The 27,763-nt window shown below is 38.4% G+C and overlaps 2 protein-coding genes across 5 annotated transcripts in view; one reads left to right on the top strand and one right to left on the bottom strand.

The window, feature by feature from the left end:
- Positions 1 to 13,623, top strand: part of HPS3 (HPS3 biogenesis of lysosomal organelles complex 2 subunit 1) — a 22,387-nt gene extending 8,764 nt beyond the window's left edge. Inside the window, exons 8-17 of the mRNA XM_058812544.1 lie at positions 1,080 to 1,188; positions 1,398 to 1,579; positions 1,938 to 2,115; positions 2,757 to 2,987; positions 4,614 to 4,799; positions 5,982 to 6,170; positions 6,734 to 6,841; positions 7,195 to 7,401; positions 8,702 to 8,792; positions 9,947 to 13,623. Coding sequence (XP_058668527.1) covers positions 1,080 to 1,188; positions 1,398 to 1,579; positions 1,938 to 2,115; positions 2,757 to 2,987; positions 4,614 to 4,799; positions 5,982 to 6,170; positions 6,734 to 6,841; positions 7,195 to 7,401; positions 8,702 to 8,792; positions 9,947 to 10,074 — 1,609 coding nt within the window. The 3' untranslated portion in view covers positions 10,075 to 13,623. The remainder of the gene's footprint in view (positions 1 to 1,079; positions 1,189 to 1,397; positions 1,580 to 1,937; positions 2,116 to 2,756; positions 2,988 to 4,613; positions 4,800 to 5,981; positions 6,171 to 6,733; positions 6,842 to 7,194; positions 7,402 to 8,701; positions 8,793 to 9,946) is intronic.
- CP (ceruloplasmin) lies at positions 9,835 to 27,763 on the bottom strand. 4 transcript variants are annotated; one of them, XM_058812540.1, is made up of 20 exons: positions 27,585 to 27,753; positions 26,734 to 26,914; positions 25,728 to 25,972; positions 24,598 to 24,810; positions 23,919 to 24,092; positions 23,102 to 23,356; positions 21,756 to 21,921; positions 20,671 to 20,810; positions 19,985 to 20,116; positions 19,692 to 19,903; positions 19,036 to 19,186; positions 17,217 to 17,429; positions 16,654 to 16,861; positions 15,376 to 15,515; positions 14,779 to 14,907; positions 14,105 to 14,211; positions 13,177 to 13,393; positions 12,378 to 12,517; positions 11,814 to 11,976; positions 9,835 to 10,753 (listed from the first exon to the last, which is right to left on the bottom strand). In XM_058812540.1, exons 2-20 carry the CDS (start codon positions 26,829 to 26,831, stop codon positions 10,683 to 10,685), a joined length of 3,174 nt encoding a protein of 1,057 aa, XP_058668523.1. In that variant the 5' UTR covers positions 26,832 to 26,914; positions 27,585 to 27,753; the 3' UTR covers positions 9,835 to 10,682. The 4 variants fall into 4 exon arrangements, with proteins under 4 accessions (XP_058668523.1, XP_058668522.1, XP_058668526.1 ...); XM_058812539.1 differs by lacking the exon at positions 26,734 to 26,914 and having other exon boundaries at positions 27,585 to 27,763; XM_058812543.1 differs by lacking the exon at positions 26,734 to 26,914 and having other exon boundaries at positions 25,728 to 25,777; positions 27,585 to 27,760.

The following is a 27,763-nucleotide window of genomic DNA, read 5'->3' as shown; positions in this document are numbered from 1 at the left end:
TCACCCCAAGTTACAGTTGTAGCCTGTGTGTAGCCAGAGGTATATCTGACTTTTTACAAGTTTCCAAGGAAACTGCTATTTCCCTTTCCAGTTTTGAAGGCTTTTCATAAAACAGCTAAGGAGCTGTTCTAAGCAGTTATTCAGAAACCACATTTATTAAAGTCAGTTTAAGTTAATTAACAAGAGTGGGACAGCTTTAGTTGATTGAGGAGTTAGTTGACCAGTATTTCATAAAGTCTAGAGCAGACATTATTCAGAAGAAGATAAGGAGAAGCCTGTAAGGAAACACGACTATTCCAAATACTGTAGTTTTCTTGTATAAAGCACATTTTCTGCCAGTTGCATTGTTTCAAATATTCAAATATTCTATCAAATTGACATTTGAAGAAGATACACTTTTTGCCTTCTGTAAAAAAGGTAATGGACAAATACTAAGCTACGTAGCACAATCATTTGATAATAAAGATGTAAAAATCTTCTCATCTGTACAGTTAAAATAAAATTTAAAAACAGAACAAAAAGAGTCTGTTTTCCCACAGTGTTTTTAACCTTAGAGCTTTATAGACCAAGCCAAAGTTTTAGAATAAAAGTATTCTGATACCTCTTTATCCCATGTGTTGGCAAACACTTTGATAGAGCTGCAGGGGCAACCATGCACTAAGTCCTTACAGGAGATTAAACAGCTAATTTAAATTGCTTAACTGTTCAAGGTGTGGTTGGATAAGGCTCTGGGTAGTCTGACCTGTTCAGTGAGTGGCATCCCATGCCTATGGTGGGAGGGTTAGAGCTAGATGATCTTTAAGGTCCAAGCCAAGCCATTTGATGATTCCATGATTCCTGGTACTCCCTGGTGTTAAGCACAGGAGATGTAGTGGACAGTTCTGATGATGACTCTTATGTGTGAACATGCCTATCCCTGTTCTGTTATTAGCCAGTATGACTTTAATTCACAGCTTAACTCTCCAGCACTTACGTGTCTGCAGACACACCTATTTATGCATTTGAATTACAAAATGAGTGGGGATTTTTTGGTTGCATAGTGTTTATTTCAACACTGACAACTCAGCATTTTTCTCTAGTTCCAGAAAGACTGACCACATCAAATCCAGAACAAATTCTGAGTCAGAGCCGGGTTGGAATTTATATATTATAAATACTGTTTCAACAATTCAGCTTTACAGAGAAATGGTATGCTCAACTCCTGCTTTTGTTATTTGCTAACTAAAAATAAGTTCTGCTAGTTAATCTCTGATGCATGTCGTTGCTGAATATGGTGTAATATATTTCTTGTGAAAAACCCATAGTCCAATTTCAGACAGATGCTGTCCTCATTAAAATTATTCCTGTATATTCTTAATTTTTGTCAGTAGCCTAAGTATATGCTGTGTCTGTTCTAGGTAGAATATAGTAGAACTTATGAAAATGTTAAAACTGAGAGCTGCATCCATCTTTTAAGTGAGGCTCACTTACTGATCAGAGCAGCTATAATGGACCCTCATTTCCTTAAATCAGATGAGAAGGAAGATCTTCTGAGAGCATTCAGAGAAAGTTGTGCCTTCTTAGGAGACTGCTACAGCAGGTATGTTTTAGATGTCAAAGTGGCATAGGCATGTGTTTCCAGTGGTGTAACCTTAAAATGAAAATCCATAATTCTTTGCTATCTTACATTAATATTGCATATGTCATACAAACCTTTATGTTTTACAAAACCAGCTTAGTCTAGTCTTCTTTTCTGGTTGTCTTTATTGTCATTAAACAGAATTATTCAGAATTATGTTGAATTCAACAGAATTATGTTGAATATGAACAATATATGCAGATAACTGATGTGCCTGTGACTTTGTTTGATGTACTTTTAGCTCTTACAAAGAGTGATGGCAAAAGCATTGCCCTTAGTTGTTTTGTTATTTTTTTCCTTCCTCTCTTATTTCCTTCAGGTTTGACACAAAGGATTACCACCTTGCTTTGCCATACTACAGAATGTCAGGTTTATCCATGAGTGAAGTTTTAAAGAGACTAGTTTCAGAAGGTGATGAAATGCAGACATACGAGAGAGGATTTATATTTTACTTAACTCATTCTCTTAATGAAGACTCAAACGAAGAATTAAGTAAGGTAGAAATAATTGGTTTATTTATAATCTGCTAATTTAGTTCTGATTTTAAGAATTGTGTATCAAACATTAATCACTTTCCATTTGAAAATGCTGAGCTGCTTTTTTAGTTTTACAGTTATTCTTTTTCACATTATTTTTATTTCCCCACTGTTGTTGAATAGCAAGCAGCACCTGTGATGATTTGGACTGCATTCAAGCAACGTCTTACACGTTTGGCTATCATGATGCATGTTGCTATGATCTGGTTCCCACTTGCACAGAGATACTTCTGGTTTAGGAAAGCCCTGCCTCAAATTTCTGTCATCTTCCATTTCTGTAGCAAAACAAGCTGTTTCCTTTGATCATTGCTAAATTGTACCAATTGCTAAAAACAATTCATTTTGGTGGTAGATGTTCTCCTAGCATGCCAGAATGTGAGTTGGATCACTACCAGTTAGAAATCCTTTACTTTTACCAGTAGGGAGGAGAGAGGCAGGAAAGGTGCTGTGATTTGATAGCTAAGCTGAACTTGTCTGTTTTTAAAAAAAACAAACAAACCTGCCACAAAAACCAAAACCATAGAACTGCAGTACTTTCAAATGCCGTAGAAAAATGAACATCTGAAAAGTTCTGAACTGTCAAATGGCTTTTATTTCAATAGGAATCAGGAAATAAAGTTCTCCAGATACTGTATCTTGCGGACCCTGTGCAGCTGCCTGATATCCTTTGCAGTCCCAGCCTGAGAAACATATGTCCTTTGACAGCTGTGAAGTATCTTCAGAAAGTAGAAAAGATGATGCCATCAGTGGTCCTGACACTTACTAAGGCTTTCTTTGCTCTGAAAATGGGAGACCTGGCAATGTATGAACATGAAATGCACTCCTATAAGGAGGTAAAGTATGCCAAGAGCGTGAGCTGTTCATGCTTTACAAAGTCCAGGGCAATAGTTTGACTTGTAGTTGCATTTTACAGTAAAAGAAGCTTCCAGTCACTCGTCTTTCTCCTGATAGGCTGTGTAGGCTCCACTGAATGTCTGCAGTAACAGTAGAACAGAGGGCTGACATACACTGGGACTGTACAGTTTGCCCTACAGGTAGGGTAGTCTTGTCTTGGCAAAAACTTACAAAATAAGCAAGTTTTGAAGCTCTTTATTCTTGATCAATTAGATGTTGTTTTACTGGGATGTAACCAACTCTGCCAGTGCTCTTCAGCTGCATGGGAGGATTGTGTAGTAGCATTTCTTCACCTCTCCACCTGAAATTAATATGTGATATGCCCATCTAAACACCTGTATACAAACAGCCATTATAAAATTTTTCTTGAACAGAATATTTGTTCATTGTTCTTACAGACTGAAGTTTCTGTATACAGTTTCACATCTTATGTGGAATCAAAGCACTTAACTCTTATTAAGACGAGATCAGAACCTACTTCAGAGTTATGAAATTAATAATTCCTCATCACTGGGGGCAAAATGTTAGTGGAGCTGTCTCTGCCACAGATGTTCACATTGTGTGAGACCAGTCTGTAAATTACTTCTTGTTGAGTTTGATCAAGACTGTGGAATATTAAAAGGTAGTAGAGACTTTTTCTTACAGTGGAATATTGGGAGTCTAAACACTTTTGAAATAAATGGATAGCTGTTTCAAAGTTAGATATCGTGCTTTGGTGGAAAAAGTCCTGCAGAGTTTTTAAAGTTAGCTGGTTTTGAGTTGCAGGATCGGAACTGTGGGGAGCTGTTTCAAAAATTATATTCAGCACCACCTGCTTTTGCAGCATGATCAAGTGAAATTGTCATGTTGTGAGCAAACACGCTGTATGGATGTTATTTTGAGAATAAGGTGGCTTAGGCTTGAGTGTTTTTGGTTGAATTTTCTTTCTTTCTGATCTGATCTGTTAAATATGTTCTATTGCTCTTCACCTTTAAAAAAGCATTTTATTTCAAAGTAGGAAAAAACACTTTCAGAAAGCTACTCTTAATATTTCTTCTAGGTCTGCCTTATATGTCTTGTGCAATTCATTTAATTTACTTAGGCATTATTTTGCCACTGTCTTTAAAATGGGAATAATATGTTATATTCATCTTCATAAGCACTCAACTCAAAATAGCTTCCTGTTACACAAAGTGAAGCACATTTTGATCATTGTTTCAGGGGTATTTTCAAAATAAAAATCACACTTCTGCAAAGTAGACTCTTGAAAAGTCAGCCAGTGATTTTTCAAACCACCCTGTATATCAAATGTCTTGGATTACTTAGTGAAATCCATTTTATGTACACACTAACTCCATCTTTCAACTGAATATTACTTTCAGTGTTCAGGTACAAGGCCTGTTTTTCTGGAGTTGCTGCTCCAGATGTAGTTTGGATCTCTGTCTCTGGAGAGCTACTCTGTGAATTGCAGAAAGGATTTGCTTTCTTCCCTGCTTCCACCTAAATTTCACTGCCAGAGGAAATACTGAGTAGAATAATCTATATATTGAATTCTTTACCTGATTTGTATCTGTTGATGTTTGTAGACAACACTGGCTTGCGGCTTCATTGGGCAGCCACGGCTCCTGCAGCAGCGTAAGGAAGGAATTGTTACACCAACTGAGTTTGCTGTTCACCTCAAGGAGACGCAGCCTGGTTTACTCGTGGCTGCCACTGTGGCTTTACATGAGAACAGTAAAATTGAACTAGAAGAAGCAGATACCTTTTTCAAGGTTGGCCTGTGATCATGTCTTTGCTTCTATTTTTTTCATAGCGACATTGTTGTGGGAAAGAAAAGCAGCCCAGCTGCTCCTTCACTCACATTTCAGCATTTCTTTAGAAAGAGCGAGATGACAGGTGGAGATATTCTAGTCATGATAGATGATTACAGAGTCAGAAACCGTACCTTATGGAATGAAATACCGGTTAAGTAAAGCAAAAAAAAAAAAAACAAGAAACCAACCCATTAAGTTCTTTGCTTTTAACTTGTCATTTGAATGGAAAATACCCTGATCTCAGAACCCTTTTGGTGGCTTCCTAGTAATTGAGCTTTATAAGGCCATGGAAATGTTACAGAATCTGGATAAATTAATTCCATAATCTTCTTTTAAAGAAATCTTCAGAATTAAAACATACTTCTAAAGAATACGACTTAAATATGTAACAGATATGTAATGTTCTGATGATCTGTATAAATCAGTGAAAGAAAAGTAAATGTCTGCAGTTTATAAGAAATACCAATAGCTTTTCTAGTGTTCCTGAAGTTTTCTTTCTCTCAACTGGGACTAGACAAATGTGTTTTTCCTTTATCTACAATGAATAGCAACACTTGGCTTAAAAGATGTGTTCTTCAATGTACGTGTGTTGCAGTCTTAAGTATATCTGTTACTGTGAAAGACCTATATCAAAAAAAGCAAGTCACCAAGTTCCAATTAGAGCCAGTGTTGTTGTTTAAAACCATTTGGAAACCAAGTAAGAATTCTTTTTGCTAGCGCAGCAGATCCTAAATCATCTTCCTTGTGGGTTCTACCATGATGCCCAGCTGAACTACACAGCAGATGTTATAATGGACTATAGAGACTTCTTTTCAAGACACTTACTTGTCTCTCGGCATATGTAAAAATGCTCCTCATTAGCAGACTGTAAATACTTGCTGACAGTTGTACTGACATTTCTGGCAGTAGAGTTAATCTTGAAGAAGAAATCAAATCTGTTGGTCAGAATTGATTACCTTAAAATCATCTAATGAACTTTTTACTTTGCATAGCAGTGTATTACATAGAATCACGGGAAAAGATGAAATCAAAATTCTGCTTCTAGTAAAAGTGAAAAACAGTTCCTCCTATTTTTTCTAACTTTTACTACTAATAATCACCATAGTCTAACTTGCTGTCTTCTATAATTTTTGTTCTTAGATGCTGTGTAATAGCAGTGAAAACACTATTCCCCAGCTCCTGGTGGATTTCTGGGAAGCTCTTCTTGTAGTGTCCTCTCAGGAAAAAATACTTTGGGAGCTCCTACTAAGGGTTACTTCTCAGTATGTTCAGAGAATATCAAAGAAGCAACTTCCTGAGACTAAGCCATTGAAAACAACAGAGGATCTAGTAAGTTGTAAACCACACAGAGTAAGTTTTAGGACTGCTGTGTTAGGACTCCACAATCTATCCGAGTACCATGCTTAATATTTTAATTCTAGATAGTTTATCTCTTAAAAGAAGCAAGAGTGAAATAAAATAAGGTGATGTGCAGTTACAGATTAGTACTTCTATCTTTGGCCAGTCTTGCTCCTTGGGGACATTTGCAAATACACTTCCAACAGGAGTCAGCTCTGCATAGAAATAAGGGTTAAAACAAAACAGTGAGAATTTGTCAGGTGGATTATTTACAATTTTACTAAGCTAACTAAATGAGGAAATCATGTGAATGATGAATTCTAAAGAATTGTGAACAGGAAAGCTGAAATACAGACGTTAATAGAAGTTATAAATAAATAGAAGTTTCCAGTGTATTTGTTATTAAATTGCACAAATCAGGAAAGAAGGGGTAGGTCCTCTTCTAAATTATACTATTTGAAATTAAATTTTTCTTTACTCACAATGAGCTTCATATGGTACTGTCACTAACAGAAATGTTTCTTCTTATTGCAACTTAATTCTGTCTCATATAGATAAATTCCTGCAGTCATTTTGGGTTGATTGTTCCATGGATAGCTTCCATAATGTCAGTGGGATGTTCATCTGACAAAGATTACCATGAAGACATCTCAAGACTACAGGTATGAAACAAGTATTACATCTTACTGCTTTACATCTTAAATCCATTTTGCAAATATTCACGATTCTGTGAATTACTTTCTCCAGCAGACTCTCCTTCTTCCCCCCTAAGCTATCCAAGTCAAAATAAAAGGTTGACTGAAATGATGCAAGAAAAAAATACTGAAGAGTTCTGTTGATAACAGTATTTACATTTGCATCTACTCTAAACTTGCTTTCCCAATTTTCAGCAATATTTATTAAAGGAAGTATTATTTCAGGAGTATTCGAGCAAGTAAGGGCTTTTCTTCTAAGGTTATAGTTAGCATTTTTTGCAATGTTTGTCTTAAATCAAAACAATACTTCTTGTCTGCAGTCTCTTTTATGCAGTCAGTCAATCAGTATAGCTTCAGCGCTGCCTGTTTTGGAGCCCCTGACGGAGGCTGACAGCGCTGGCCTCGCTGTCCGTGTTCTCTGCAATACCCGTCTGGGCAACTACGAGGAAGCCATTGACCAGCTGCTCACAAGGTGTCCTGGTGCAGCTGTGATCTATGCTCAGCATGAGCTGAAAGGTGACACTCAGGTGGGCTACTTTCAATACAGTATTCACTATCATTTGGGGTTTTTCCCAAACTGAAATGCTCTATGTACAGATGGACTCTGGATGGATCACATAGCCTAGCTTTCAGGCAAAGTAAGTTGCTTGGCTTGCATTCCACCTCTTCCTTGGTGTTTTAGTTCCTTAACCCAGCCCTCAGTAATTGTAATGGAATATTTTTTCCCTCCAGTTTCTTTTGCCACTTACTCTACTCACTGAGGTAAACTTGAAGCATAGTCTTTTTAGATGGTACAGTGCCTCAGAAAAAAGAATATGTTCTTTTTCTGCTGTAAATGAAAAGCTTCTTTTTTCTCACTGACTATGTTCTGAATTGTTTGTCAATGTTTATAAAGTGAAATCTTAGTAGTAAGCTGACTGACAAGAGAACATGGTCCCTTGAATAAAATTGCACTAAATATGTTCTTCCTGTGTTCTAGTGACATCTGACCTTCTAGCAATCAGAATGGTACCAGTACACTAGTGGGAAGATTGTATCTTTGTGTCCCATTTTCCCATTACACCTCTGTACAGTTTTAGCGTTGGAACTGAATTTATTCTAGTGTTCCAGGACTATAGGAAGTAGTCAATAGAAGTAATTTTCATTTCCCAGCGCAGCAACTCAATCAATTGTATGGAGCTCTGCTGACCAGAGTCAGGAAATGTGATCTCTATCAGACAGGTGTACTAGAACTCTATTCAGAACCAGATTTGAGCTTTTTATTCAGATCTGGAAATCGTTTCTGTGATTGTTCCCACATTAGAGTAGAATGTGAGGTTGCTATACTGCATCTGAACACAAGTGAAAGAAAATAGTTACCAGTTTTAAAGGAGGAAATAAATACCTTTCCTTCTCTCCATTCTTACCTACAAAATTGTGCACAAAACCTAATTTACTAATTCAGCTGTTGAAATGAGATACATCAGGTCAGGAGACAGAGCAATGCTATTCACCACTTTCCATCAAGCTGTTTTGAGAGAAAAAATTCTCTGACTGAATTGGTATTGCTAATTAGGTGACTGTTTTTGTCTTCTAAACTTTGTTCTATAGAGGTATGAGGGACACTGTATAAAGTGCAGAAAAAAGTTACACTGAAGATTGAAAAACACAACATATGCAAAATCACTGCATTTCTAAGCATTATATAAACGAATTACTGAGTTCATAATAACTGAGTTGTATTTGTACACATCTGAGCTTAGTTCAGGTTATTTTTAGCAGGTCTTTCATACTCTTAATTTCAGTCCTTGTTCATTTATGCGTTTACTGTTGGATTTTGTGGATTAGGCTCTGTGGTGGAACAAGCTGCTTCCTGAACTTTGCAAGAGAACTAGACTTACTGGAAATGACTGCCCCGTTCTTATTTCATCACTCAAAGGTAAATCAACTGGTTGTGACTCAACTCTAGAAGGCTATGTTCATCAGCTAACATTCTTAATAACTGTTCAGACTAAGGACTACTGAGATGATAATTTGAAAAAAAAGGGGTCTTTTTCTTCAGTTAAAGCTAATGCAGTAGCGGTAGCAATAACAGCCTATTTGGTCATTAGAGTTCTGCAATGTAGACAGTGTAGCCTCATAAAAATCAGGGCATTAATTTTGTATTGAAAACAGGTAAATTGTTGTAATCATACTCTTTCTGTATAGGTAAGGAATAGACAATTTAAAAAGCCTACTAAACAGAACTAATTCTGATTGTTTTTTTCTAGGCTAAATGACTATATCATTCTTAGGTAATAGGCTGTTGGTGATAACACAGGGGAGGCTTAAGTGTGTGTTGATGATTAGTTCATAGACTAAAGAAAACAGTATGTTAATACTAAAAGTAGAGAAATTCACCCTAGTAGTTCTGTAGTCCTATCATTACACATTTGTAAGAAATTAATAATATTGTGTATAGCTGAGGGGCCAGTGTGATTGTTTTGAGAAATTAGGAATATTAAATAAAGCACATATACTGTTCAAAGTATGCTATTGGAATGCCTGAGAAAAACAGCATTGTGGCGTTGCATTGTGCAGCACAGTTCTTGTAAAGTCCTAGTTTCTGGTGCCAGCAGTTTTTCTTTGGATTTATTTTCATGCAGTATACTTGTTTCATGCAGTAACTGTGTTGTAATTGCATAAGAACATACCATTACACAGCTTGGTCTGAGAAGCTTCTTGCAGAGCATCCAGTTTTACAGATAGTGTTGAGTGAGGGTACTAATAAGATTTCTAGGGCTTGCTTTGCATTTCATGCAAAACATGTGAAATACTAGATCAGACTTCATTAGTGTTAGTGCCACGTGTAGACCCGATGTGTCTTGTTAGATAGAGGCTTGTTTTTGATTGAAATCATAATTTCAGTTTCCTTTTTAGATGTCCCATAGTTGTGTTTACGCACAAATGGCTATGTCTCAAATATCATTCCAGTTGCGATATTTAAATAATTTGATTATTTTAATTAATAATTACATTGTTAATGCTTTGGATTTTTTTCTTTGTTCCAAACTCAAAATACCAAAACAATATTTTCTCCCCTGCTCTGAGCAGAAACTTTATCAATTGTTGCAATGGAACTGGAGCTAAGGGATTTCCTCAGTCTTCTACCAGAAGATGGAACTGCAGCATTTTTTCTGCCACATCTTCTTCACTGCAGCCAGAGGAAGCTGCTGACCTAAAACAATGACCTGTGGACCTGCTGTCCACTCAGCTACAGTGTGGTGTAATGAAAAAGTAAATGAAACAAACAGTAGAACTCCTTATAAGGTACTGCGAGCCTCCCTTCACATACATCTTATGTCAACTGCAGAAGGACAGCTGTTTCCTGAGGCAAAGCATCTGTTTTGAAGCTAATTCTGGTGCCAAAGCAGCTAGGAAATAGAGACTCTATAGTACAACTGAACTGTTTTCTAAACATTTACTACAGACATACTAATAAAATGTGACAGTATGATGACTGATACCCTAAATTGTGCTGTTACTCAGGGTTATTTGCAAACTTTAAAAAAAAGTACATTTCATTAGCTCTTCTGTGTTCCTCATCTGCTAAATAACATGCATTAGCCATCACCTAGAATATGTTTCGCTTGCAAGATACTGTTTTCATTTACAGAAACATATATTTATAAGCTGTTACATTCATTTAGCTGTTTTAGTCTGTGGTTCTTTTCTTAGCCACGGCCATTATGTGAAATCTTCCAAACTGTGCAGAGATGAGTGGTCCAGAAGAATATTTTCCAAGAAATTAAGGTAGACTTTGGAGTATCACTGTGGTAAAATGCTTTCATCATTCTTGAGTGCCTGGCACGCCTTTACGCTTGAACTGATTGAATAATCTTGGGAACAGAGACTGCGTGTCTAGAGGGAGAAAAATAGCTTTATTGTACATTTCATCAAAAGAATAGTCTGTGCATGCGGCCAGCAGAGTCCAAAATGAGCACAGGGGGTTCAAGTATGTTCTGGACATTGTGAGTTAGATTTAAAAACGACTTTAAGATGCAATGAGGGTTACATTTCAATGCAGTCTAGATGGTTAATAATAAAAAAAATCTGATGTACTGCTGATCCAAATTGAAAGTCTGTTTTTACATGTCTTTCTGTATACTCTTAAATGAGCTTTGTTATTGTCTGGACATCTGGCATAACATACTCTGTAACATACTCAGTTTTAGTGTTTATAAAATTGAATTAGGTTCTGTTTCATATTCCAGTGGTTTATCAAATAGAATTAGATTTTCTGTTTAACATTGCATTCTGTATTTTTTAGTATAGCTAAAATGTAAATCGCATGGTTGTATATATATACATACATCACATATTTTGAATTATTTCTACTGTTCTCTTTCTCTCAATACCTGTTTTGCTCTGTCTTTTGAGTACCGAAAAATGTTGGTTTTAAAATTGAATTAACTTTTTAGAAACAGTAACTTTTCTTCAAAATTCAAGTTTTTTCACTGGTGATATTGCCAGAGCAAGGTAATAGTGTCCGTAAAACTACAACATACCCTTGAGAAAGTAAACACTATTTTAGTTTTTCAGTACTTCAGCTGTATGGGGATGATGAATTCATCTGTATTTATCAGTGTTGCTTGTTTTAACAAAGATTGAGATGAAGTCTGTCACTACTGGGTACAGAAATACTCTGTCTCATGAAGAATTCTTTTTAAATAAAAAAATCTGTCATGTAGATATCATGGATGGTAAGTTGAAGTAATAGTCAGTTATCATCCAGTCCTTTAACTACTTCATTTTCCTGAGCAGTGCTGAAGGAAGTATGACCAGGTTGCCTGCAACATCTTGGCTTCTAGACATGGAATACTGCTGGAACCTGAACTGGTTCTAAGTATGCTGGCCTGTCTGTGAGCCCCATTGTGCATCTTAAAACATAACAAACGTTACCAAGCTCGGTGCCTCTTACCTTCCTTTGGGAGTACGGTGTAGGTCGCTTCCATGCCTGCGTGGATGTGGTCGGTAACATGACAATGCAACAGCCAGGTTCCAGGGTTCTCTGGGGTCATTTCCACAGTTTGAGCTGTCCCAGGGAACAGATCAAAGACATCGGCCCGGTAAACCCCTGTTTGCTTCAAGACAAAATGAAGCGACAGTTAAACTGTGTTAAGCACACGTTCTGTGTATCATTTCTGCTGAAACATCACTTTGTACATCCACTTCATGCTCCAAAGTTTAATAAACTAGCAACTAAGTGGAAATGAAGGAAAACTATAGCTTTTGTCTTACCACAGCCATGAAAAATTCACAGCTATCTTATTGAAATAATTTCTGAGGTTACCAGTGAGCAAATGCTGCTGCAGATATTCTCTGGCTCCTGTATGTTGATCAAATACAGGTTTGAGGCATAAAACCCTTACGGTCAAAGTACAAGCCCTGCTTAATATTGCAAGATGACTTTTCACCACAGATAACAGTCCCTGATATTTGACTTACCTCTCATTCTTAACACAGCAAGAAAAAGACCTGATACCTTGTAGTCAAAGCTGTGGCCGTGGAAGTGTACTGTGTGAATGTCTATCTCATTGCCCATTCCCATCAGATACCAGCTGACATCATCTCCAACATGCATGGTCAGGCCGTGCAAATTTCCAAACACCTTTCCGTTAATGGCTAAAAAGAAGGAAAGTAAGACAGAGAAAACAAATAAGATTTTGTGTATCATGTATTGTTATCTCTAATATAATACAGATTGAAAGATTTAAAAGCCAATGCCAAATAAAAGTAATGGCTTTGGAGGGTACATGATGAATGGCTGTGTTTATGTTCCCCATTAAACCAGAAAGAAAGACGTAATAAAGAAAATGTCTTTGCTGTACATCATTGCTAATGTTGCAGTTTTTAAAGAGCTGTGGGAATTGCAGGTCTTTATTTAAAGATCTGCAGTTCCTGTCAATCTTTGTAGAAGAGTAAGCTTTACAAAGACATGCTTTCAGGATTCACATAGAGTTTCCAACATATCCAGAGCAATTGTTTGCTGACATCAAATCAGAACTTAAAATTTCATTTTTATTCTTTCTTTACTAAAACTTCAACATAATAATATACCAGGGGATTTTGTTGTTGGTAAGGATTTTTTTAACTTGTGAAAAAAAAGTCATTCGCTGGCATTAGCAGTGTTTTCAAAAAAAGTTTGAGTAAAGTTTTTCAGGCCTTCTGTCCTGGAACTGGAAATTCAAGGGGCTGAGAAAGTTGAATTTATATACATACACTTTCAAATACATAATTTTGTAGAATTTGCAGAGCTATATGAACTAAATAGGGAAACATACCATGCATTTTATTACTTTCAAGGAATCTCTCATCCTCTTTGTCAACAAGGTGTGGGTTGGTAGAATACATTTTAATGTTTTCATCCAAGTACCATGACTCATTTTCATCAAAAACCATAAAGAGAAGAGCAAACTGAAGTTTCTTTTTAGTATGGAATGATGGCAGGTAATGTCTGTGACACACAAGGAGTGTGCCTAGTAATCCACTATAAGTGTCCTGAAATGACAAATGAAAACCCACATAACTGGAAGATATAACTAAACAGAAGTACTTTCCATGACATGCAGGAATCCTTTTACTATCTTCACAGCTATCAGTATCTGGGAAGAAGAGAAGCCAATGTCAAAGAAAGTTATTTCTCCACTGTTACATGTTACGCAGAAATCAAGTTCAATGAAGACTGCTTTATTTTCATCTCTTGTTATAAACATTTCTTCCATATTAATTTACTGGTCTTTTTTCAAACTATTTTTATAATTTTGAGCTTGATTTCCATTCAAAATATACTTGTTGACACTGTTTGTATTTATTGAGACAATGGCAAGAATACATTCATTTCCATTAAAAATACTATGTTAAGCTAATTCATGTTTGGTAAAAAATGGCAGAGTTGTGTTTCATAGTTGCATTTTAGTTTTCCCCCAGATGACCGATAGATATTGAGCAAGCGATGAAGTGTTAGCTTTAAGAAGGGAATGTGAGATGATCTATACTAACAGCAGAACAATCAGGAAGAAAACCATGAATGTCTGTAGCATTGAATTTCTGCCCTGATGTTCTTTCAACTTGCCTTCAAGAAGCATATAAATTCAAAGGTATGGTAATAGGGGAAATACCTTAGCAGAGAAAGCAGAAAAGTTTTCAAACTCATCTACGTTGACTATATCTATGTTGGAGACACAAACAAAACTGGTATCAATAATATACCTTAACGATGTCCACTGTTGAATGGTATGGCCACGCAATACAGTGTGAATCTCCTTTCCCAGGACTAGATCTCTCTGGGATTTTCCAAACATACATTGTTGTATCACCTGAATTAAATAAGTATCAATTAATTTTTGAAGTTTTCAATGTGCTGACCCAGGTGGTCATCATGAAGCAGATGTTATTTCCATTTACAGCTTATTATATTTGTCTTGAAGTTCCCCTTCCCTCCATTTACTGCACTGGCTAGCTGATGGCCCCTTCTGCAGATCCATGATTCTTCCTGACAATGGTTTTGTGTGTGTGAGTGTGTCTGCACTGTCCTGTTCACCATACTTAACCATCGGTTGAATATTTTGTAAAGATCACAGAAGAAATTGAGAAGTAATGGCATAAGCTATGCTTTCCCTATGGAGCCAAACCCGTTTGCTTTCATGAAAGGTGCAGCCTTTTTTTGTATCAGAAAATTACTGATCAGTCAAGGGCTAAGACACACAGAAATAATTATGAGGGGCATTTGAACTATAGAAATATTTGTCACAATCAGCATCAAAAATTTAAGAACTTGAGGCAAGACGAACAAAAATTATGTTTATCCTGCTTCTGGAAGCTTGCTAAACCTTACCAGAAGTCTTGATGTTACCTGCTGGAAATAAAAAAGGGTGGTTTGATACCTGGGTTAGTCACAGCAACAACAGAACTGTCTGTTTTCACTCCATGGGCATGGATAGAATAAGGTCTTGATGCTAAGTTTTTAAAAAATATTATAATTTTATCTCCAGTGTTTGACACAAGCAGTGGCCCTGTTGGATTGAAAAGAAAGATTAACTTGGTTTTACAAAACATCAGAACGGACAGCCAGTTTGTTGTGTTCCAATTCACAACATTGGCTTATAAGTCAGATGAAAACTGTATAAAGAAAATGTTCATTATGACATGCCAACTTGAGATGTTAAATTTAGGCCTCTACATCTCAAGTTCTGAACACTTACTGTGAACCTGAAGTCAGTTTGGATGTTGCTGCCCAGTTTTATGCTGACTTAGAATCTCTGACCAAGCAGCAAACCAAAAGGGTTTTTTTTCCTTGTAGAGCAAGCAATGCTATCTTGCAGGGAAAGCACTGCAGTAAAAGTAGCAGTTCCAAGTAGGTTTTCCATTTAGATTGAGGCAATTTTTTGTGGGTAGAACTGCACTCAATATTATTCAAATAGTATCTTTTGATTTGTGTGACTGCAATTTTGCATTTTTAAAACTGAACATGATGACTTTACCTTGAATTTCCAGGTGCTGCTGCTCCTTTGCTCTGGTTTTGGGAGTACTGAATGTCTGATCAGTGTAGTCACGATATACTACTTTTTTGTACTTTGAGCCAATGAATTTGTCATCTTTATTTAAAAATGGATTGCCAGGGCTGCCAAAAGAAGAAAGAAATGCATTCCTTCATGTATTTTAGACCATCTTTTGCAGGTATGTCAATTAACTATCAAGCAAGAATCTGGCTCAAAAGAAATAGTAATCTCATAAACTGAAACAGTAATCTCATAAACTGCAAGTATCTTCAACATGAAAACGTTAAGCTGGGAGGTTCCCCTTTAGAAGGTTAAAAACCCCACTATAAATAGATCAAGTCTATGGTACTTGAAAAAATGCTGAGTGCTTGGCCTGGCAAATGCCACAAATTGCATGAAGACACACAGCAACTTGCACACTGAAAAACAGAGCCTTTGGCAACTTCAGTGTACGTCTGAAATGAAGCCTAAAACTTGTAAACCTGAACTGCATGGGGAGTGGACACAATATGGGGGGGAAAAGTCTGGTAACAGCATAGTCCATATTACTTGTGCTTAGAATTATGTCAGAGTCCACTGGTATACAGGGCAAAATATGTACTATCAAACTGAGGAAAAAAGAAGAAAATACAATTAAGTTAGTAACAAAATACAGTTATAATCTGCTACTCAAGTTATTCAGGTAGAACACAGAAATTCATCATTCTTGTTTAGCCTTTTCTGCTAATTGGCATGAATTAGTTTATCCAATCAGTTCTCTCTCACTGAGATTCAAATACTGGAAATAAAACACCAAGACAAGAAGCTTCATGATCAGTGAATTCATTCATGAATATATCTTGTGTAAGCTCATGAAATTGAGAGGGGTCAAAGAACCTTACTCAGACTACAAATAAACATGAGATAAAGACCTTGTTTATCAGGACATAGTCATCGTAGATAAAATGACAATGAACATTTTAAGCTTTCCACGTCAAGGACTACCAACATCAGTAAATAACATGCACGTGCGTTATCCAGGATCCATTAAAATCTACACCTGTCCCACAGAAGATCTGTGTGATTTCTCAAGCATTATGCTGTCTGGCTCAGTTACATGGCAGCACTGCTGGGGAAGGAGAAATTCGAGTGAACCCAAAATATGTTTGTGAAAAGAAAGTGTGTCTAGAAATGTTTGGAAGAGGAAAAGTTTCAGAGGAGAAGTGAGTTGCTCCTTCACTTTTGTTTTGCATTTTTTTCCCCGTGTATATTCTGAAGTACCTTTCCTCATGGTATTGATGCCGCTCGAATTCCCATGTCCTGTTAGGAGAATAGTCCCATTCAACTTCCACTGCAGCAATGTAGTAAATCTTTTCATGCAAATACATAGATAAATCTACATTCCACCGGTGGCATTTTTTCACTTTGTATTTCTGTTTCATGCCCCCAGTGTAGTGGTCTGCTGTCAGGCAGGACACCTCAAAAACTCCTAGGGGTCATAAATGAAACAAAGACTTGGGGAGACTGAGACACAGATTATTGCTCATATAAGCAATATCTTAATATAATTATCTCATTTAATACAATTATCTCATGCTGTCCAAAATCTTTGTGCAGCATGGCTACTTGTAGTAATAAAATTCAGCATACAGAGGAGCTAGGAAAATCAAGGATTTAGCATTAAGAACATAAGTCCTTACAGTTTGCTGCCCTTCAAACACAACTGTGCATAGTTTTAGCACCAGGATCAATATACCACCTACTTAAAGCTTGTCTCTATGCACAAAGCATTCATAGGTAACAGTTGCTGCATTAGTAACAGGATTTTTAAATAAGACATTTACCTTCAGAATCAGGCTTCATAATAGCTGTAAGAACTGTATGTGGAAACAGATTTGCTGTATCCCTTCTTGTTCCTTTAGTTACAAATGTGTTTTCTGAGAAGTATATCCCATGGACATCAACTTCTGAACCCAAGCCCATCAAATGCCAGGAAACAACACTTCCTTTACACATCTCCAGACCAGGCTGATTTCCATACATATAACCATTAATGGCTATAGAAGATTTGAGAAAGCAAAAGCCACCTTGATTAATATACTACTTAATTCTGAAATAGAGATTAACTAATAAACACTTCAGATGTAATGTCATGCCTTAGACTGACTGAAATATCAATAATAAAAAACTTTTATCACATTAACAAAACTAAAGAATCAATTCAAGCAAAACAACTTTTAAACCCCAGTGTTTAATTTTCAACAGTTTCCCTTTTCAATGTCCACAGCACATATCACTACCTTGGCCGACTGGAAATTTCCCTGCTTTCTACTTGTCATGCATACAGGATGCATAAAAGATCCTGTTTTATACCCTGCAACACCCTGCAGGTGTAGAGTGGAGGCAATCAGAGGGGTTTTTTCATTTGAGTTACTAACCCTTTCTGGACAGCCCTTTGCAAAACTTTCAAATCCTGGGCTTCTCAGGTACTACTGAATGCTCAGCACCAAGACTCTGTAAACAGGAAGGGCCTGAGGGGAATTGTTTTCAAAATGCATAAAACAAATATGTTTAAAGATTAGGTCTTACTAGCAGAGTTAGGGCCTGAGGGTAAAAACATCTCTTTCCCATGGAGCTTGAAAAACATTTCTGCAGTACTAAAACACGATCAGTGTGAAACTCAGTTCTGCCCTATTAAAGAAGCAAAGAGCCATCCTGAGGCAAAGTCTAGCTGGCAGATGGAGGGAGGGGATCCCTGCCCTCTGCTCAGCACTGCTGAGGCCGCGCCTGCAGGGCTGTGCTGAGTGCTGGGCTCCCTCGTTTGGAAGACATGAACACACTGGACAGAGGGCAACAAAGGGCCACAAGGATGATGAAGAGACAAGGAACCATCTCTTCCTACAGGGAAAGGCTGAGGGAGCTGTGATGACCCTTCAGCCTGAAGAAGGGGCAGCTTGGGGGATCTCACCCACCTGTACAAACACCTTCAGGGAGAGTGCCAAGAGGATGGAGCCAGGCTCTTCCCAGTGGCACCCAGCGATAGGGACAGAAGCCCTGCTGACACTAACAGACACCAAATGACACACAGGAGACTCCCTCCAAAGATCAGGAAACGCTGTGAGGCTGACCAAGCACTGGCAGAGGCTGCCCAGAGAGATGGTGGAGTCTCCATCCTTGAAGGTATTCAAAAGTCATCAGGGCATGGTCTTGGGCAAGTGGCTCTGGGTGGCCCTACTTGAGCAGGATGTCGGACCAGGTGATCTCCAGAGGTCCCATCCAGCCTCAATTTCACTGAAACTCTGTGAAAAACCTCCTTTCAACTACACCATCTGCAAAGCAGAGGTCAGTCTTGTCTTGCTGACTGGTTGCACTCATAGTGTTGCATACAGGCTGAAGACCCAATTCTTCTTTCTATCTGCTCAAAGTGGTACATAACCATGCTAAATCCTCAACTGTCATGCAACACTTTGAACAGCTGGCATTGTACTTTAAACTACCACATTTGGTTGAAACTGAATTGCACTGAAATGTTTGGGGTTTTTTCCCACTGGAAAGGAATGAAAGGTGTCTGCACTATACAGCTTTCCTTCCTCAAACATGAAACCATTAAAGTAAAAACCTTACTGCAGAAATTAATATTTCACTAACTTATAATTTTCTTACAGTGCATTTTGTTAGACTCTTGGAAGTCTTCATCATCTTTGTCAATTTTATCAGGACTTAGTGTAAACATCAAAATATTATCATCCAAATACCAGCTCAGATTCTCATCAAATACTGTGGCAAGTAGAAAAAACTCCATGTTCACGTGTTTCTGTTGGGAAGAAATAGTAGAAGGGAAAGTAGAAATGAATGAACAGAAAATGTCAGGGGGAAAACTCCTATGTTGCAATATTTTATGAGTACAAGTCACAAAATAGAGTAAATGCATACATTGATACTGCATTCTGATAATTTCAAAGCTCTGTAATTGCTGTATCTGGTAACTAAGTATCTACTGCTAATGTTCATTCTATCAGCAACGACCACCTCTGGAACCGAGTTTGTATTTGAGCTTTAAAATCTCTACATTTTCCTAGAGATTCTCAGCCTATCTGAGACTTGAATGCCAGTAGCAGCTCATGACAGTGGTGTTTTCACATAGCAGTGACTGTCTATCTGGAGCCATATTGAAAACCAACCCTACTTTCTTCACGTTGTTTATTCCCCTTAGGACACTGGTGAAACTGTAATGTGGAGAGGAGGTGGTGCAGTCTGAGAAGAGAAAGCAGATTCAGCTGTGGCAATGCAAATGTTTCCATTTTTCTTCTTTGACTGACCTGTTTCCCAGAAGAAAGCAGAGCTCCTTTCCTGCACACTAGGAGAGGCCCCACAAGGCCAGAGCTGGTGTCTCTGACTGCATCCACAGCTGAGTAATAAAGCCAGGTTAAGCAGTCTGGGTCTTGGTCGGTGGGACCCACATCTTCTGGCACATCCCATTCATATGTAAATGTGGCGCCGGGACTCACATGAGAGGCTGGCGATTCGGTACCTATTACAGAAATCAGGGTTGGGAATGATGCCGAGCGCACATCCTTTCATTTCTCACCTGCAGCTCAGGGGCAGCGCTCACCGCTGCCGAAGCGCGCCCCGGCCCCGCTCCTGCGGACGCGCACGCCGTGCGGCTGGATGCTGAACGGGCGCCTGGCCTTGTTCCGGAAGGTCACCCTGATGCGCTCGCCCACTTCAGCCCTGATCACAGGTCCTGGAAAAGTGTACACGGTCTAATTATGGGATATTTCTATCAAATGGTCACCCTGAATTTATGGCATGCAGTGGCTGGCTCCTTTTTCCCTTGCACGAGGAATGCCCCTGGGCCTCTGTGGCCACAGGCCAGGTCCCTGGCACGTGGCCTGAATCACACCACTGCCCAGCAGCAACCAATTCCAGTTCACTTGGAGGCCCAGTGACTTTCAGGACAGTTCCATCCCTTTGGAAAGTGATTTACAAACATTAGCACCAACCCACGCCAGGAGCAGCAAGGTTGTCAATAGAACTAGATCTGCCTAGCCTGGCCTTGTAATTAAGAGCCTGACCTTTGGAGACCATGGCATGCTCCTGCAGGGAAGCTGGGTACCGTGGCAGCGTTGCGTCAAGAGCTTCTTTACACCTTGGGGGAAACCACAGGCACTAGTGACTGCTGGAGGCAGCGAGAGCTAAGGGCTTCTCCTTGGAGGTTGGAGCACTGCTTACTAACCAGTGGAAGTGACTGTTCACTCTCATAAATCTTTGACACAAAAAAATTTTAGACTTTCTTACCTAGGAGTCCAAGGTGTGCTTCCTCTGCAAGCCTTTTTTTATGTTCAGTGAAAGAGCCATCTGTATATTCTTTGTAAATTGCTTTTTTGTAGGAGCCACCAATTCTTGTCTCACTTTGTTCAAAAAAGATGTGAGATTCACTGTGTAAAAGAAATTGCAAAAGATGCAAGCACTTCAACTCAAAATGCTCAGTTGTAAAAAAGCAGTCAGACCTCAATTCTGTTTTCAGAGCTATGGCATGCTGAGTTTGTCTTTCGGGTTTCTTTTCAGTGGTATGGTCACACACTTATATGCAGTGACTTAGAAGATGTGCAGGAATCCATTATCCTTCACTAACTTCTCATTAAGAAAAAGCCACTGTGCTGAGCTGCCCTTACAGAGCCAGTCTGCTTAGAGACTCATTAACGATGATTTCTAGTCAATGTTTCATAATCTTGAATTTACCCTTCTTTTAATTAGAAGTTACAAAAATTAAACAGGAGCAGATAAAAATACCAAGAATATGTAACATCTAAATAAAAAGTGAAAAGATTCACTCGACACTTCTACTCTTTCAGAAAGGAGCTTTCAGTGTTTTCCAAGAAATTTTCAAACTGTGCCGCATTGCTTGTGGAAGAGCAAGCAGATGAAAAACTTGAGGAATCAATGTATTCCGTGTCTCCAGGTCATGAATACGTAAACACAGTGTAAAGGGCAAAGCTATCTCTTGAAATTTGTTTTCTATGTGAGATGCTGTTAGCATGAGTTTCATCATCGAAGGCTATGGTCATGATCTCCTGCTTTGTTCCCTAACTCAGGATAATCAACGATCTTGAATAATAAGGAGTCATAGCCTATATATGACATAATAATTCACCTTAATCACAGTGAAACAACTAACATAGCAGCAAAATTTAAGGTAAGATTACAGGGAAAACAAATGACCTAATTTGGTCTGATATTTATTCTAGCACTAATACGTAAGCACAGATGAGGACAATGAGCAATTATGCTTAAAAGTCAGTTCTGCCATATGCTTACCTTATTTAGCATGCTTAAATAAATTCTTCTTGGAAAATGAAACTTCTTTAATTAGAGGCATTTACCTGTCAACAATTAATTCTTGTCCTGTAAAATGGTTCACTGCAGATGGGCCATAATTCCAGATGATCTCTTCAGCAGCAAGGAAGTACTGTCTTATCTTTGTACTCTCACTGTGACCTGGTGTGGATTTCTTACAATCTTCTACTTTAAAAAGGGCCTGCATACCACCTGGGAAAAAAAGAGGTAGAGAAACCTGGGCAGAAGGAACTGCATTTTGTTTTCTCTTTCCCTGCGTCCAACAGCTCTTCTGTTCCCTGGACAATTCGCCCACCACTGATGGATGTGTAAATCACAAAATGGAAGATAAATGCTATAAAAGAAGGTGTGCCAGCTGAGCTAGGATATGGAAACACAGCCGTGGTATCCACAGCAGGCAGACAGGCGTGGTAAAGGGCATTCTGCTTGTAAAGCTGCCACTGGCATGGCAAAGAGGATTAGGGTAGAGTGGACACGGTGCTGTCCATGAACCATCCAGCCAAGTCTGACCGTCCTCTATCTAAATATAAACAACTTACTTGTGGAACTCCCAAGTCTGCATCCTAAGGGAAGCAGTTAGCAAATCTGATTACTGGAGACATAAATAATATAGTGAAGCCCTTTTACGGCTACAAATCAGGCCAATTTTTAGGGTTTATGTCTTGGCTAGAATGCCTCAGCCGTATCAGGATACTGCTTGATCTGATAAAGCTTGGAACCTCTGTGTCTTTGAATCTGTAGGTTACACACTTTTTATTTTGGACTTTTCAAATCCTGGAGAATGATTTTCAGTTCTGTGTTCTTTCCCGCTTCTGTGATAAATCACTTTGCTCACAGGAATATAGATCATTCAAAAGCCTGGAATTAGCTTCTAAGTATTTAATATGGCTATTAAAACTGAAAACACAGGACAATGCAGAGAAGCAAAAAGAACATCTCTGCTTATTCATGAATGCACTTTCCAAAACATGTCTTTGTCAGCAGGCAAGTTAGCCTGCCTATTCTGTGCCCCTTTTCAAAGATGGAATGAGCCCCAACTTTCCTGTTGGCAAACAGAAAATTGTGGTTATTTATCTCAAGCAGGGGACAAACATCATGCTGGTTTTTTGTCCAACGGCGAGGCCTGCAAAAATGCAGTTGGGCTAAGTGCTGCCAGCTGCTGCTGATGTCCATTAGGGAAAAGAATCCCTTGATTCCCATGGATACAGGCTCAAACCCATCTAATGCACTTGTAGGCGTTTCAATTACTCTGAGAGTTTTTTTTACCTAGAGGAGAATATTGCCTGGCATATCACCAGGTCAAGAGCCCTGCAAAAGTGACTCAGTAAACTCTTAAGGTAAAAAATTCTGATCACTGAAACTTGTACTGTACCTTCGATGTGGTCGTTCACTTGGCAGCTGAGCAGCCATTCCCCAGGGCTCCTCGGGACCATGACAGCATCAATGAATGTGGCTGGGAAGAGGCTGATGGTGTCAACTCGATGATGCCTTTCTATTAAAGTCTGTCCATGAAAGTAGGCTGAATGGATATCAGCTTCATTACCCATGCCAAAAAGATGCCATTTTATCTTATCTTCCACACACATTGTGAGGTTTGGGAGGTATCCATACATGTATCCATTGATTGCTAAAATAAATGTAATTTATTACAGTTAATTTCACAGACCTTAGGATGTTTTCTTCAAATGCAGGTATCATACAACCATTGCTTTATTCTTCAAAATAGAAAGAGCTTCAAAAGCAGGCTCCACACTTTTGAAAATCACTGCCAGTACATGCTTCCTCTACATAGCTATGATTCTGGAATATGTGCCAGAGCCAGAGGTATCTTATTTGTTTACACTAACAGTAAGAACTGCTTTTCTAAACTATGAAATTATAGCACAGAGCTCAGAAATAACAAACAGAACAAAGTAACACAACTCTGTTTACACTGCCTGGGAAAATTACATTGGCAAAGATCTTCATGGCCCTAAGAATTTTATACCACAACTCCAAAGATTTGATTGTACAATACTTGCCATCACTTTTAAATTTTAAAATTTTTATTTAAAAGAATCTGTCTTAATCCTCTAAGAAATATTTCTGATTTAAAAAAAATTCTACAATTCATCTTTAAAAGAGACAAGACAGAAAAATATTACTTTACGAGATCAGTGACAAGCAACATTGATATAGTGTTCTCTCACAGTGCATTTTATTGCTTTCCTGGAAGTCCTCATCATCTTTGTCCACTTTGGAAGGCTCAAAACAGTATGTTCTGATATTGTCCTCTAGGTACCAACTGAGATTTTCATCCACCACAGAAAACATAAGGATAAATTCAGCATCAAAGTGTTGATCAGTGTCCCTATTCATTGTATCTGAAAAACAAAAGGGTACATTCAAAATCTTGGTAACTAACATTAATATTTTTGTCAGTTTTAACTCTAGTCTCAGTAGGGCTGGACCCTGTTTACTTCATGTTTTGACACTTTCCTTGACTGTATACATGAACTTATAGACACACTTAAGAAACAAAATATCCCTTTTGATAGATTCTATAAAATTACTGAGAATAAATATTGCATGTTAATCTCTTTCTTATATTAGTATTTACAATTCCTTGCACATTGCTAGCATAGCACATCTCACTCATATGGATTTGTGAACAAAGCATTCTGCAAATTATATTCACTCTCATACACAAAATCAGACTACTTCCTACACTATTGAAGGCAGCTGATTGAGAAGACCAAAATCAGTTATTTCAAAATAAATTGTAATCTTCTCCTCTTCCAGGAAATTTTTTCACTGGTATTTATCAATAATAATTACCAATCACCTTGCATGTGTATTTATTTACTCACTTATTTATTTATGGTTTACCTTTCCTGCAAATTATTAAAGGCCCAACAAGCCCTGAGGCAACGTCTCTGGGAGCATCTATGTGGGAGTGGTAAGCCCTGGTTATGCAGTCTGCATCCGCTTCAGCTGGACCTTGATCCTCTGTCACATCCCACGTGTAAGTGTACTGGCCGCCAGGCGCGACAGCATCATCTCGCTTTTGCAGGTCTTTGGTGGCGTCGGGATAAAAGGCACCTGCAGAATTCCGCACAGTCACCATTGGCACAACACACTCACAACGGGGTGCTAGGATGGCACCTGCCATGTGAAAGTTGATTACATGCTGCAGTAAAATGGACTGAACATCTGAACACAGGTTAAAACCCCACAACTTTTAAATCAGATGAGTAGATGTTTTCTTTCTCATTAGGAATCTTTTCATTGGCTTTTGAAGTTCATAGGAGTACTTCAATTAATGGCCCATTAAAGTTAGTCCCTAATTTATTTGGAGGGGAATACGTGCTTCCTGTAAAAAAGAGAATAATTCAAATATTTGTAAAACATTTGTTAAATATTAATCTTGGAAACTGTTCTAAAACATTGCATATGCCCTGAAGGAATATAGGTGTTGCTGGAATGATAGCAACAGAAATAATTCTGAAAAGTGTACGTACTGCTACATAATACACTGTTTTGATCTGCCAGAGTGTGTCACATGCTAGTTATAGTGAAAACAAATTAAGCAGTATCTGTTTACCCATTTTAAGAAATTCTTGTGTATCTTATATACTATATACATAAGTTTAGTGTTAAGAATTTGGAGCAGTACATTATTATTGTTAACAATGTCTTCCTCACAGCATCAAATTTTTATATATCCTCCATACCTCAATCTCTTATATACCTTTACACCTTTATTTTGTTTGAAACACAAATATTCTTATTTCAGGTAAAATGTTGATCTAAAATTGCCTCCTTCACAAATTCCACTTTTGGCTTTGTATTTTACTCTTGAAAATTTCTCAAACTTGGCTCCAATTTTAAATTGATTGTGTCTTAATTTAAATCTCTTTTTACTTGACCAGTCTTCTCTCTGATAGAAGAATACCACTTACACTCAAAGGGACGATTAACTTTTGATAAATTCTGGTCCAGAATGGAATCAAGCTTACCTTCATTTTCTTTTGTGTATCTTACACCATGGGGATGCAGCGTGTAGTTTCTGGAAGCAAAGTTTTTCAAGTGAATAGTAATGGAATCTCCAACTTCTCCCTTAATTATAGGACCTAAAAAACCCAGCCAGGAAGGTTTTTCAACTATCACATCATATAAATGATTAGTATACTGAATGTAGATAGCCTTCTTGTAAGTGCTTCCTATCCTGTGTGGTCCTCTTTTCAGAAAGACTTCAGCCTGCCTGTAAAGAAAATACATAAATGCATCTGTCATGTGGTTTTTAATTAATAGTCTCAAATAAAGACCAGGTAACTGCAGCACTGTGCACAACTACATGCAAGTCTTGTGGTGAAATAAGTTAATACTGCCCAAAAATGCAAAGCATTTTCTACAAGGTGGAGTATTGTTTGAGCACATGGGGAAGGAATTGTAGGTGCCTTGGCAAGTGCAGGTCAGAAGTGTAATTAAAACGCCAGACCAGAGCTCCACTTGGAGAGAAAAGGCTCGGTTACTATAATTCTGAGTACATGAGGCTCTTGAGCTGCAACCCAAACTGAACATGTACGGTACGGCTCTTCTTGGACCATTTAAACAGCTGCCATTTAGTTGTAGAGTATTCCTCCTGCACTGTTTTTCCCTGCCCCCATAAACACCAATCTCTACACGAGCACACCTTTAAAAAGCGTCCAGGTGGAGAAGGAGAATCAGAGCAGCTGAAACTGAAAAGTGCAATACAAAGGACGGCTCCATTGCAGGCATACAACCACCGAGAACCTGAAACTAACGCAGCACGCAGCTTGCCAGCGGAGACCCGGGCAAAGCAGTGAAAGTGCGGTGAACAGCAGCGGCTCGCTGTACCGCAACTCAGCTCTGCCGTGCCCCGACAGCGCGCCCTGCTCCCACCCCCAGGCAGAGTTACTGGCCTGCTGAGTCCCTGGCAGTGCCTTGCAGCTCCCAAAGTTTGTGAGTGGAAAAAATGAAAAGCTAACTGCTTCATCTCACCTGATTGAGGGGCAGGTTATGGCTGAGGCTCTCGCTAAAGGAAACAAACCACAGGAAATCTTGCAATCCCTCATCCACAGATTAAATGAGAACTGCATTTTTGAGATTTCTGACTTTCTAATTTCTGATTTCTCTCATCATTGTTTTTGCTTTGATACAGTCCTATATAATTTTTAAGGCACTGAAAAAAGAGAAGAAATGAACAGTTTTCCTCTCTGAAATATTTTTCTGATGCCTTTTATATCTGGATTTTCTTCATTGATTATTCAGACCTCAGAATGCTTCCGCCCTCCTCACCCTACAAATCTTCAGCCTACTCACTGCTCTCACTCTACACAGGACCCTCTTTGCCTGGTAATGAGCAACCCAGCTCCTCCACTGCAGGTGAAACACCCAGCTGTGCTTCTGCACCAGTGAAAACCATCCCTGCCGACAGTGAATAGCTAAAAAGAAAACCTGTGCTCAGTAGGAAAGTTTTAAATTTATAATTTGTTTTTAAATTTGTCAGTTCTGCATTTAAAAACAAAAACCATCTCTTCAGCACTAGCACCTTAGACATTCAAAATTAAACACCATTAGACATTCAGGGTCTTATTCTAGTCTCTACTGAGTAAATATTTCATTACAACAAGTTCACACTCTACTGCATATTCCAAGGCTTTGAATTAGCACAGCATTGGAATGCAATTCTCAAGCAACCCAGGAAAAAAAAATCAAAATTCCCATATATGTTTGACAGAAAATCCACTGACACCAAGACTCATTTCACTGCCTTCACCAAGTTTTCAGTACAGCCCTGGTGACTAAGCTAGATGAAGTTGTAAAATAGAACTCAACACTGCTTTACTTACTCTTCTGCTGCAAAAAGCTGCCCAGAGATGGTGTTGGCATTGCCCGGTGCGTAGTTCCAGACAGTCTCTCTAATGCCAATGTAGTACTCCCGGTCCACTGCCCCAGCGTGGCAACAGCAAGAAACCAGCAAGCAGATTAGGAGAAATAGCTTCATTTTGCATTCATGGACCTTGAGGAA

The sequence above is a fragment of the Ammospiza caudacuta genome, chromosome 11 (genome assembly GCF_027887145.1).
Source record: "Ammospiza caudacuta isolate bAmmCau1 chromosome 11, bAmmCau1.pri, whole genome shotgun sequence".
Lineage (NCBI taxonomy): Eukaryota > Metazoa > Chordata > Aves > Passeriformes > Passerellidae > Ammospiza > Ammospiza caudacuta.
This window is presented reverse-complemented; position numbering and strand designations above follow the sequence as displayed.

Bases quoted from the DNA above. Each gene is read 5' to 3' on its own strand.
- CP (XM_058812539.1), bottom strand. From the start codon at position 27,739: ATGAAGCTATTTCTCCTAATCTGCTTGCTGGTTTCTTGCTGTTGCCAC. The intron at 24,811-25,727 runs GTAAGCTTGATT...GGAATTCTGCAG, and splicing joins ATACACAAAAGAAAATGAAG to GTGCCTTTTATCCCGACGCC. The intron at 14,908-15,375 runs GTAAAGTCATCA...TCAATCCAACAG, and splicing joins GCAGCACCTGGAAATTCAAG to GGCCACTGCTTGTGTCAAAC.